The sequence below is a fragment of the Pongo pygmaeus genome, chromosome 15, assembly GCF_028885625.2.
Source record: "Pongo pygmaeus isolate AG05252 chromosome 15, NHGRI_mPonPyg2-v2.0_pri, whole genome shotgun sequence".
Classification (NCBI taxonomy): domain Eukaryota; kingdom Metazoa; phylum Chordata; class Mammalia; order Primates; family Hominidae; genus Pongo; species Pongo pygmaeus.
The window spans coordinates 106,200,362-106,212,635 of NC_072388.2; the positions used below are offsets into that span (position 1 = coordinate 106,200,362).

At 42.9% G+C, this 12,274-nt stretch overlaps 1 gene segment (V, D, J or C); it reads right to left on the minus strand.

The window, feature by feature from the left end:
- Window positions 1-1,914: 1,914 nt before the first annotated feature.
- On the minus strand, window positions 1,915-2,450 carry LOC129012720 (immunoglobulin heavy variable 3-73-like). The segment is given in 2 exon segments: window positions 1,915-2,237; window positions 2,341-2,450. Coding segments are annotated over 2 exon segments (369 nt in total).
- Window positions 2,451-12,274: the final 9,824 nt, after the last annotated feature.

Consider the following 12,274-nt stretch of genomic DNA (forward strand, 5'->3'; position numbering starts at 1 on the left):
AGTTAGGAGTCAAGTTCCCATCTTCTGCATATGGCTGGCAAGTTATCCCAGCACTATTTATTGACTAGGTTGTCTTTTCCCGATTGCTTGTTTGTTTTTTTCAGGGCTGTCAAAAAACAGATGGTTGTAAGTGTGCAGCTTTATTTCTGAGTTTTCTATTCTATTTCATTGGTCTATGTGTTTATTCTTGTACCAGTACCAAACAGTTTTTGTTACTGCAGCTTTATAGCAGAGCTTCAAGTCAAATCGTGTGATGTCCCTGGCATTGTTCTTTTGGCTGGGGATTACTTTGGCTGTTTTTGTTCTTTTGTGGTTACATACAAATTTCAGAATACTTTTCTTATATTTCTAGAAGAATAAAACTGGTATTTTGATAGTAACACTGAATCTGTAAAAATTGAAGGATAATATTGCCATTTTTGCAATATTATTTCTTCCAATCCGTGAGCGTGGAATGCTTTTTTCAATTTATTTGTTTACTTTGTGATTTCTTTCTGCAGTGTAGTTTTTTTTTTTTTGCTAAAGACTAGTTTACAAAATACTTTATTGAATCATTTTGGTTTGCAGTTTAGAGCAAGTTATTTAGATAAAATATAGTCTCAATGTTTTTCCAGATATTACTGCCGAAATTTCAAATTTTATCCTGGATTTCTAACAGAATCCGTATGGGCCATTGGAAAAATTAATTGTCAGAAATGACTTAGAAAAACAATCTCTAATATAGAGATATTAGTATCTCATTTCATAAAGAAATTTAAACTGTGTGATATATGTAAAGTCCTCAGAAGAAACCTTAGTACGTTGGAAAGGACTTATTCATAGTAGGTTGTGATGTTTATTGCTAAAATTATTACCTTGATTTTGGGGGGGAAAATTAAAGCAAAGCGTGATGAATTAAAGTGTGATGTTGCTTGTTTGGTACAACAAGGGGGTGAGGATAATGAATAGCCCTGCGATCCCGAGGAGATGGCCTAATCCAAAGAGAGGGAAGCTCTAGGTTGTGTGGACTCTCACGGGGTGCCTGCTTCTGGCCTTCATGGAGGCCCTCTCAGAAGACTGCAGGAGGCAGGCGTGTGGATGGGTTCCTCAGGACAATCCAATCAGCCATGGACAGGGGAAAAAAGACTATGACCTAGGATGCATCAAATAATTTTCTTGAAAAGTGATAAACTACGACTGTATCTATTTATGAGGTACAAAGCAATGCTTTGATATATTAATACAATATGGAATAATTAAATATAACTAATTAGCATATTAATCACCTCAAAATCTTTTCATTATTAGCGTCAAGGCCATTTGAAATGTATGGTAACTATTTTGAAATGACCAATATACTATGTTTCAGTAAAGAAATAGATATTAATTAATATAAACAATATAAAATTATTGAAATCAATTATGCATTACTCCAATAATTTATATTTAGTTCATCAATAAGTTTGATCGTTTAGGATATATTTTTTAAATTATCTTATTATAATGTTAAATATAAGTCACTATACATTTATGCACAGGTTTGTGGTATTTAGACCTATGTCTACAGGTGTAAATTTATGCTCTCATAGCTATGTAGTTGCTGATGGCAATAGATGTTAATGAAACTCTGGAAGAATAACTGCAAATGAAAGTAAATAGTTTTAAAAAATAACACTACATAAAAGGTTTAAAATTATTAAAACTTAAATACCAATGATAATAAATATATACTAATAACTGTATGAAAATATAACAACCTGTAAGACTCCAGAGTTCTGAAAACACAAACCTGACTTCGCCAGCTGAGGAGAAAGAAAACCCACCGCTGCACCTGCTCCTGGGACCTGTCCCGTCCTCAGTGGTTCCCAAGCGCCCCCTGGTGGCCTCGCGCGCCCCTGCAGGGAGGTTTGTGTCTGGGCTCACTCTGACCTCCCCTCACTGTGTGTCTGTAGTACAGTAATACAGGGCCGTGTCCTCGGTTTTCAGGCTGTTCATTTGCAGATACGCCGTGTTCTTTGAATCATCTCTGGAGATGGTGAACCTGCCTTTCACAGACGCGGCGTATTCTGTCGCGTAACTGTTAGCTTTGCTTCTAATACGTCCAACCCACTCTAGGCCTTTCCCAGGAGCCTGACGGACCCAGTGCATAGCAGAGCTACTGAAGGTGAATCCAGAGGCTGCACAGGAGAGTCTCAGGGACCCCCCAGGCTGGACCAAACCTCCCCCAGACTCCACCAGCTGCACCTCACACTGGACACCTGCAAACACAGAGACACGCTGGTCAGAAACTGCCACACAAATCCATTGTTTCTCTCACTCATGTCCGCTCACACTCAACATCTCTATTTCTCCATGAATCACCTTTTAAAATAGCAACAAGGAAAATCCAACTCAGCCCAAACTCCATAGTGAGTCTCCTGTATTCAGTGCTGATCACCAAGTGGAGACAGCTAGGAATCCTGGGGTTGGGGCTCCTCTCCCAGAGCTGCAGGGTCAAGGCTGGGTTGCTTTTCATCAGCAAAAAGGGGGATCTTATTTGCATGTCTTCTGCTACATAGCAAGGTCTGGGGTGGGACGCCTGATGAGAAGGCTGTGCACAGAGTAGATGAGAGTGTCCTGGGGGAGATTGGTAGTAATCCTATCATTCAGAAAAATATAATTTCATATTATGTGATTTGCCTTGATATTCATTTAGCAGTCATCATCTTATTTCATTTTTACATATTTCCACACTGTATTTCCCCTGATATATTTCTGAAGTCCCTTGGCTTGTCTGTTTGAGTGATGTCTCTTTGCTCGACACTGTGAAGGGTATGATGTCATTGTTCACAGGTGCAGTCCTGGATGTACACGCAGTTTCCATAGAAATGCTGTCATTCGGCAGTGTTGCCTTCAACGGCCTAATTACCTGGTTGTTCTACTTGACTGTTTGTGTCTCTTAACAAACCATCTAGATGTTACACTGTGCTCATTTCTGACATGGTGACACTGTTTTGTAGCATAAATTGTCCAACAGTCTGGTGCAATTAAATTTGGACTTCTTTCCAGGGTCCATTTTTGAGGATTGCTCTGACCCCAAAATGTAATTGATTTTTTTTTCAAGAGATTAAGTCTAGCTGTGTTTCCAGGCTGGGCTTGAAATCCTGGGCTCAACTGATCCTCTCACCTCAAACTCCCAAGTAAATTCAACTGCAGGCAGTGCCACAGTGCCCAGTTGGTTATTCTTAAATTATAGGTTTTCTTATTCTCTCTGTTAAAATGAGTGGACTATTGATTTCTATATTGCTCTCATGGAGCTGTCAGATTTCTATTAATTACTTACCATGAAAACTGCTAACATTTTAGATGAGCTGTAGGGTTGAAATTATTCTCATTCTACTGCAAATCTAGTCATGCCCTTTAGAGAGAGCTTTGTATCACTGTTTTCATGCTCTGACTCTATCACTAGAAAAACATGCCAGACTCTACCTTGGTGCAGAAGAAAGGGTTCAAGTATCTCAGAGGGACATTCCTGCTTTAAGTACAGAAAACTGTGTGGGTGTGGTGTACTCCTATGATCTCATTGTGCCTCTCCCAGGAAGCTCCCCAGAACCTCTGCCCTGCAAGTGAGCTGGCCTGAGAATAATCAGAGTCCACCTGTTTTCGGCCTATAACACCTGACATGGAAACTATGTCTTGTGAGTGAGGCTGGGAGGAGAAATGCATCCATCAAATCACAGACTGGAATTTAGTCTCCAACATAAAGATCTGACACCATGACCTCAACTGAGATCTGGGGGAGAGGGAAGCACCACCTTCTTGTGAGTTCAGCCCAAGGTCAAGCTTCTGTGATCCTGAGATGTAAAGAAGAGGGTAATGCTCTTCTCTCAAGTATTCTGGGTCCTCACTGCACTTGCTGAGACTGTTTGAGTTGCTATAAGAGAATACCATGGACTGGGTGGCTCAGAAATAACATAAATGTATTGGCCCCAATTTTCAAGGCTGGGAAGTTCAAGATAAAGATGACTTACGGATTGGTATCTGGTGATGTCCCAATTCTTTATTTATAGATGTCCACCTTCCTACTGTGACCACACCTGGTGGAAGGAAAGAGGGAGCTCTCTGGGGTATTTTATCAGGACACTGATTCCACTCATGAAACGGAGCCTCAACACCTTTCAAAGGAGACCAAAGGCCCCACCTCCTGCCACCATCACGATGGAGTTGAGATTCCAACATACGCCTTGTGGGGGGTCATAACCCTTCAGTCAATAGGAGGACATTGTGTCAATCAATGGATTTCATTTACTGTGTGTTCTCAGAATAATTTTCCTTGATATTACAGATTGGGTTTCTATAATTTTTACCAGATTAGGTTGTTTCTTTGGAAATCTTGAAGTTTCTCACGCCATCACACTGGTAATGAGATAACTCTATTTATATTCGTGATTGAAGATTCTGCATTAGGGCCATAAGCATTTGGAATGTTCTTCTCTTAAATCATTTGCCATGATGGAATAAACTTCTTCCCCATCATCAGTATTATCATTTGTTCAGAAATACACTTTTTATATTTTAATATTGCAAATCCACCTTTCCTTTATCTTTCTTTAACATGGTGTCTTTATATTTTAAAATTTGTAAATGATTATGTTTAAATTTTAGGGTAATTTTAGATTTTAAGGAAAGCCCTCTGTAGTAGGGTGTGTTCTCGTGTACAACTTTCCTGGGTTCCCACACATTGATCCACACTCTACCAAACCTGGGTCTCTCTCCGGCCATCTACGGGGCTCACTCTCTGAACAGTGTTCTGCTATTCACTGTCTGCTCTGTGGTCTCCACACTTCTTGGCCTGTCTGGGATCTCAGCTCCTTTTCCTTAACTTCAAATCTACCTGGTTCCACTTCAGCACTGTGGTCTGGAAACCGTCTTAAGAAAGTAATGAAACGTGCGTTCATCGGAGGGCCCCTTTTGTATATTTTCCCCACCTCAGCAATCACTGTCCTTGTTACTTGATGTCAAATACCTTAAAATCATGTTTAAGAAATTTCACTGTGTTTCACAGTTATTTCTGGTGGAAAGGTACATCTAGTCTCTGTTGTTAAACCTTTTTTGAAATGATCATCTTGAACATAAATATTAGAATCAATTTTATAATGTTCACCAGGATTTATCTTGGAATATACATATATATATATATATATATACACACATATATATATGTGTGTGTGTATATTCAATTCTAAATTCCAGGAGACATCCCTGTAGATGTACACTGTAAAGTTTATATATTTACATATTTGGTAGACAATATTATACCTAATTTTAAAAATATTCAAAATATCTGTATTTGTCAGACAAGAAAGCACAAGTTCTACGATGCCCTAATAGAAACACTTATTTGTCTTTCTATGGGTTCTTCCCATCGAAATAGAGGGAGACATCTTAGGACACTGATCCAGGGGTGGCTTCAGAGACCCTGCCCAGAACATGACCCAGGAGGGATGTGAGAGGTTTTCATCTCTGTGATTGGCATTCTGTCTCCTTCACAGGAAAATCTGGGATCTTCCTCCATCCCTGGGGTGGACTACTTCACCATTCTGGACACTGAGGGACAGACAGGGTGTGGCAGGCCACAGACATCAAAGGCCACAGTGTGGATGAGGATCGAGGTGCTTACTTGCCCCAGTGATAACAGAGATCCCCATGGGGCAGAGTCCCAGCAGATGATCCCAACCGTGTGGGGATGTGTGTCTGTCTGAGAGAAGTGTCCACATGGGGACAGTGTGTGCCTGTCTGAGAATGAAGGCTCATTCACGAAGGTGTCTACCTAGACTGAGATTGTGTTTGGGGAAAATATTTCTCATTGAGGAGATGAGAAACTTGAGTGATTTGTTTTTGGAAAAGAAAAATAGATCATGTAGAAACCCCATGTAGGAAGAGTCACTGGATAATGTTTGTCAAAACACAGTTCATTTAGAAGGAATTTCCTGTTCATGCCCTTGATAGTGGGAATTCAAAATGCTACATTCACGAAATGAGATATTTTTGGTTCTTTTTTTTTTTTTTGAGACCGATTCTGACTCTGTCGCCCATGCTGGAATGCAGTGGCGTGATCTCGGCTCACTGCAAGCTCCGCCTCCTGAGTTCACGCCATTCTCCTGCCTCATCCTTCCAAGTAGCTGGGACTACAGGCGCCCGCCACCACGCCTGGCTAATTTTTTGTATTTTTTACTAGAGACGGGGTTTCACCATGTTAGCCAGGGTGGTCTTGATCTCCTGACTTTGCGGTCCGCCCACCTCAACCTCCCAAAGTCCTGGGATTACAAGCATGAGCCACCACGCCCGGCCTATTTTTGGTATTTTTTAATAGATAAAAAGGTAGAGTTAAAATGTGAACTTGTATCTGTGTTCCAAAATATTTACAACACTGATTCAGAAATTGATGTTTACAAAGATACCTTCAGAGGAAATTCTATATCAGCTTTATTCATTTGATTCATTCTCCAATCCCTGAAATTTGCTTACAGAATAAAGGTATGAAAAATCTCCCAAATAACTAAAATTTCTCAAATACACATTTATATTGTCCCTTCTCATTAATGACTTAATGCTATTTTCTAAGAAAGTCTTCAATCTAATCATCTTTGTCATCTCCTCCATGCCAGCACAGCTGCCTCCTTCCTGGGGTTTTTGACACTCTCAGGATGTGGGTTTTCACACTGTCTCTTACACAGTAATACACGGCCGTGTCCTCAGATCTCAGGTCCATGTAGGCTGTGCTCGCAGGCATGTATGTGGTCATGTTGACTCTGCCCTGGACGTTCTGTGCATAGCCTGTGTTAGCATTGCCAGCGATGATCCATCTAATCCACTCAAGGCCTTGTCCATGGGCTTGTTGCACTCACTGCATAGCAGAGCTTGTGAAGCCTTTCAGGAGACCTTCACTGAGGACCAGGCTTCTTCACCTCAGCCCCAGACTGCACCAGCTGCACCTGGGAGTGAGCACCTGTGGGAAGGACACAGAAGTGGATGAAAGCCCCTGTGACTGGACTTAATCCCCTTCTCATCACTGGGACCTGGGAGCCCCTTACCTGTGGCTGCTGCCACCAAGAAGGTGATCCAACAGGTCCAGTCCATGGTGAGGAGCTGTGCTCTCAGGGGATTCTCTAGAGGAGGGATATGGTTGTTGGGTGATGGTTTCAGAGCACAGAGCACAGACATATCCATGTTTACTTCAGTGGATCTCAGGTTATTTGCATATTCGTGAGATAGAGCATTTCATAGCTCAAAGTTTGATCCATGATAAGAAAGGGAAGCTAAATGACATATCAGCCATACAAGAGTGTGATACTGATGTTCCAAGCCCTAATCCTGCTTTCGGATATGCATGCCTTGGTCTATTTATGAAAGTTTGTGGACAGAGGTTCTTGCACTGAGGAATATGCCCCCCTCAGAACACGTTTCTCACACATTTCTCCCATCTGAAATGGGAGCATTTATCTAATGCCTGTACCCCCATTGTTTCTTGGAAATAACTGACTTGTTTTTCATTTTACAGGTTCCTAGATGGAAGGGACTTGCCTTATCTCCAATGTGACTATGGACTTGGACTTTTGAGTTAATGCTGAAATGAGTTAAGATGTTGGGGTACTGTTGGGAAGGCATGATTGGTTTTGAAATGCAAAGAGGACATGAGATTTGGGAAGGGCTAGGATGGCATGATCTGGTTTGGCTCTGTGTCTCTTGGATTTTATTGGACCTCTTCCATCCTGGAAAGGGCAGAGGTTTGTCTTCACTGGAATAGACACTTACTCCAGATATGGGTTTGCCTATCCTGCATGTAATGCTTCTGCCAAGACTACCATCTGTGGACTCATGGAATGCCTTATCCACTGTCACAGTATTCCACATAGCATTGCCTCTGACCAAGGCACTCCTTTTATGGCTAAAGATGTGTGCCAGTGGGCTCATGCTCATGGGATTCACTTGTCTTACCATGTTCCCCATCATCCTGAAGCAGCTGGATTGATAGAAAAAATGGAATGGCCTTTCGAAGTCACAATTACAATGCCAACTAGGCTCCAATACTTTGCAGGGCTGTGGCAAAGCTCTCCAGAAGGCCGTGTATGCTCCGAATCAGCATCCAATATATGGTACTGTTTCTCCCATAGCCATAATTCATGGATCCCGGAATAAAGGGGTGGAAGTGGAAGTGGCACCATTCACCATCACCCCTGGTGATCCACCAGCACAATTTTTGCTTCTTGTTCCCATGACATTACATTCTGTTGGCCTAGAGGTCCAGTTCCAGTGGGAATAATGCTGCCATCAGCACACACAACAATTCCATTAAACTGGAAGTTAAGATTTCCACCCGGACACTTTGGGCCCCTCCTACCTTTAAGTCCACAGGCTAAGAAGGGAGTTACAGTGTTGGCTGGGCTGATTGACCTGGACTATCAAGATGCAATCAGTCTATTACTCCACAATGGAGGTAAGGAAGAGTATGTATGGAATACAGGAGATCCATTGGGGCGTCTCTTAACATTACCATGCCCTGTCATTAAGGTCAACGGGAAACTACAACAGCCCAATCCAGGCAGGACTACAAATGGCCCAGACCCTTCAGGAATGAAGGTTTGTGTCACTCCACCAGGAAAAAAAACACGACCTGCTGCGATGCTTGCTGAAGGCAAAGGGAATACAGAATGGGTAGTAGAAGAAGGTAGTCATCAATACCAGCTACAACCACATGATCAGTTGCAGAAATGAGGACTGTAGTTGTCATCAGTATTTCCTTCTTCTTTTGTTAAAAACATGTTTGTGCATGTACACACTTGTACTAAGAAAATTCCTTCATTTTATTTCTTTTTCCTTTATCATGTGACATAAAATTTATTGACTTCATATCAGCATTTAAGTGTTCTTAACTTTACATAATAGCATTTGGGTTGGGGATTGGTGCATTTCCGGTTGTACAAAAGATAGTTGTATTACATTAGGTATAATTATGACCTTATTATTGTCTTTATTTGAAGATTATGTATGATTTCAGGAGGCCTGTATGGGTTCGAGTTGACAAGGGGTGGACTTGTGGTGGTTAATACTGAGTGTCAACTTGATTGGATTGAAGCATGCAAAGTATTGATCCTGAGTGTCTGTGAGGGTGTTGCCAAAGGAGATTAACATTTGAGCCAGTGAGCTGGGAAAGTCAGACCCACCCTTAATCTAGGTGGGCACCATCTAATCAGCTGCCAGTGTGGCCAGGATATAAAGCAGGCAGAAAAATGTGAAAAGACTAGACTGGCTTAGCCTCCCAGCCTACATCTTTCTCCTGTGCTGGATGCTTCCTGCCCTCAAACATCGGACTTCAAGTTCTTCAGCTTTGGGACTTGGACTGGCTTCCTTGCTCCTCAGCTTGCAGATGGCCTACTGTGGGACCTTGTGATTGTGAGTTTAATACTCCGCAATAAACTCCAATATATATATAATATATAATACATATTATATATATAATATACATATAATATAATATGTATGTATAATATATAATATGCATATCATATATTATATATATACATATTAGGGTTCTCTAGAAGGACAGCACTATATATATATATATATATATATAGTTTCCATAGTCTGTGGTGTAGACTGCCTGAAATGGACTTTACAACCTCCTGAAGGGTAACACCCAGACTCTCACCTGAACTCCCTGAAATCCTGTGCCCTGGGAATTGGAGAAACCTTAAAACCAAAGCCACTGTTAAGTTAGCTCAGTCTTTGATTGAGCGTGGCAATCTGCCTATACTTGACTTCCAGGGGTGGGTGAGGGAGAATTCCTGCCTGGAACAAGGTCACATTACAAAGAATCTTCACAATGCTCATGAGACATCTCGGACCTTCCATCAGAAGCATTCAGGATGGCAGGAGACTGGACATGATGAGCAAACATGGGGATAGGAGGAAGGAAACAGAGAATGGAAGGAGGTGACAGCTGACAAGGCTTTGTGTTCTCAGATGCTGAGCATGAAATGAAGCATTTATGATGAAGGAAACAGAACAGATGTGCGGTACAATATTAAATATAAAACAGTAAATTACAGCAGGTGGCTTCACAGCAGCTTAGACACAGCAGAAGAGAAGAGGATGGAATTGGAAGATCCACGCTCAGGACGGATGCAGAGTGAAGCCGAGGACCCATCAAAGAGGATTTGGGAGTTGCAGGCTCTAGGAGAGGACCCACCCCAGAAAGAGAGAAGGAGGGTGATGGGAGGAAGAAGGAATGTTTGAAATTATTCCATAGAGAACCAGGACAGCCCCTTGGGCCAAGCAGTCCATGACCCTTGCAGCCTCAGAGGTCCAGACTCCAGCCTGACCTCACGTGCTGGTTGGTCTTGTCCCTGCCAGGCCAGAACCTTCCTCAGAACCCAGAGCCCCCACAGCTCTCCCTCACCCTATGCCCAGGGCATGTCTCCTGTGCTCTCTTCTCTGGTCCACAGGTGGGAGTTTACACCTGCTCGGGTGGCCTCAGCATCCACACCAACAACCTGGTAGCAGTTGTCCTGCTCCCTCCACCTGGCACAGCTCGGATCTCCCACAGTGCAGGCCCCATGTTTAGGAGTAATTAGAACACACAGGAGGACAGGTCAAGACAACAGGTGCTGAGGCAGGCAGATCTCAAGGATTTAAGTGCTGATGTTCTTGGAAGACCATTTCCATGGGGTTAATTGTGGTTTCTCTTGGTGAACTGTTGGCTTGTGTTTTTGATATTGTTGTTGCTCTAAATAGTGTTTACCTGACTTCAATATGAACTCCATTGGTCATGTTCTTTGTTAAAATATGTATCATTCTAAAAGTTCACATGGCATTAGATTTTTTGATCAAACTACCTATAATATTTCTTCAATAGAATGCACATTTGCCTTCCTTCTGCACATACCTCGGCCCACTGCCCCGAGCAGTGTCCCAGCGGGTCCATCTGTTTAGGGGGTGGGGCAGGGGACACAGGCCCTGACACGAGGTGGGGCTGTGCCAAGCATGGCGGTCTTGCATAGGCACTGAGTGGGTGGGCCCTGGAGAGAGGGGAGGTCATTCCCCCCGGGGAATCCCCCAGGCCACAAAGGAGAGGTCAGCTGGAGTGTGAGGTGGGGGGCGGAGATGCATAAAGGGTGGGATGGGGCCTGCTGCTCTATCAGCAAAACCCCTCACACCTGAAGGACACAGGGGGAGGGCATTGTATTCACTGACCTCACACTTAACTGTCCATTAGCATTCACCCACAAAATAATAGAATACACTGAGAGAGGCACAGGAATGGATTGGTCGCATCTTTATGACAGCTGAATGGAGGAAATTTCTAAGCAGGTTCAGGGAGAGGATATCAAGCTGTATTTGGAGAAAGGGGTGGGAATTCTAAACAATATCTATGGAAGCAGGACATCTAGAACCACAGATGTATTCAGAAAAATGCTAGATCTCAGTACTACTCTAGAATACCAGTGGTTTTCTGTGGATGGTATGGGAAGGGTGATTTCTGTTGGTGGGCTTTGCCTTTGAAATTCTCTCTGACATATCTACGCTGCATTTTAAAAGTCAATATTATTGTGAATTTAAATTTAAAATAAAATGTTATCTTATTCGGTTATTTATACATTTAACTTCCATTTTCCTTTACAATAACTCAGTGACACACCTAGCCCTGTTTTCCACCCAGACCAGTCTGTGCTGCTACAAGCCTAGTTTCTCTTCCTCATCATGACTTACTCAGCTTCCCTTCCTGTTTCAGTTCAAGGAAATGTGGGGGCAGGAAGGAAGGGGGCGGCTGCCACTCACAGAGCTCACACTAAATGCCAGAGAGCTTGCCTCTCACGTCTACCTATTTTTCTAGTTGAATTTCATTGCATGCAGCAATCAACCTCAGGGATTCATTTTCCCACATATGGGAAGCTCGGCCCCAGGTAGGGGGATTTGCTTGGTGGGGGATTTGAACCCAAGTCCCTCTCACTGCAAAGCCCACAGCACCCCCATGAGGAACAGACAGGGAACAGGGAGTAGCCCTGGATCACCCTAAACTGACTTTGGGTTTAGAGAAGGACAGATTACCTGGGGAATGAGGAAGCTCATTGCTCTGGAGCTCTCTTCTGGAGAAATGTCATGAACTTGCCCTTTAAGGAGCTGGTGGCAACTTCCGTTAATTCCAGGACCAGCGACCTCAGGTCAAGACCCAGCTGCTCACTCAGGTCTCTCAGGCCAGAGGTTCTGGCCAACTTTGAGCTCCCAGCGGAGTCTAAGAAAATGTGGAACACCAACG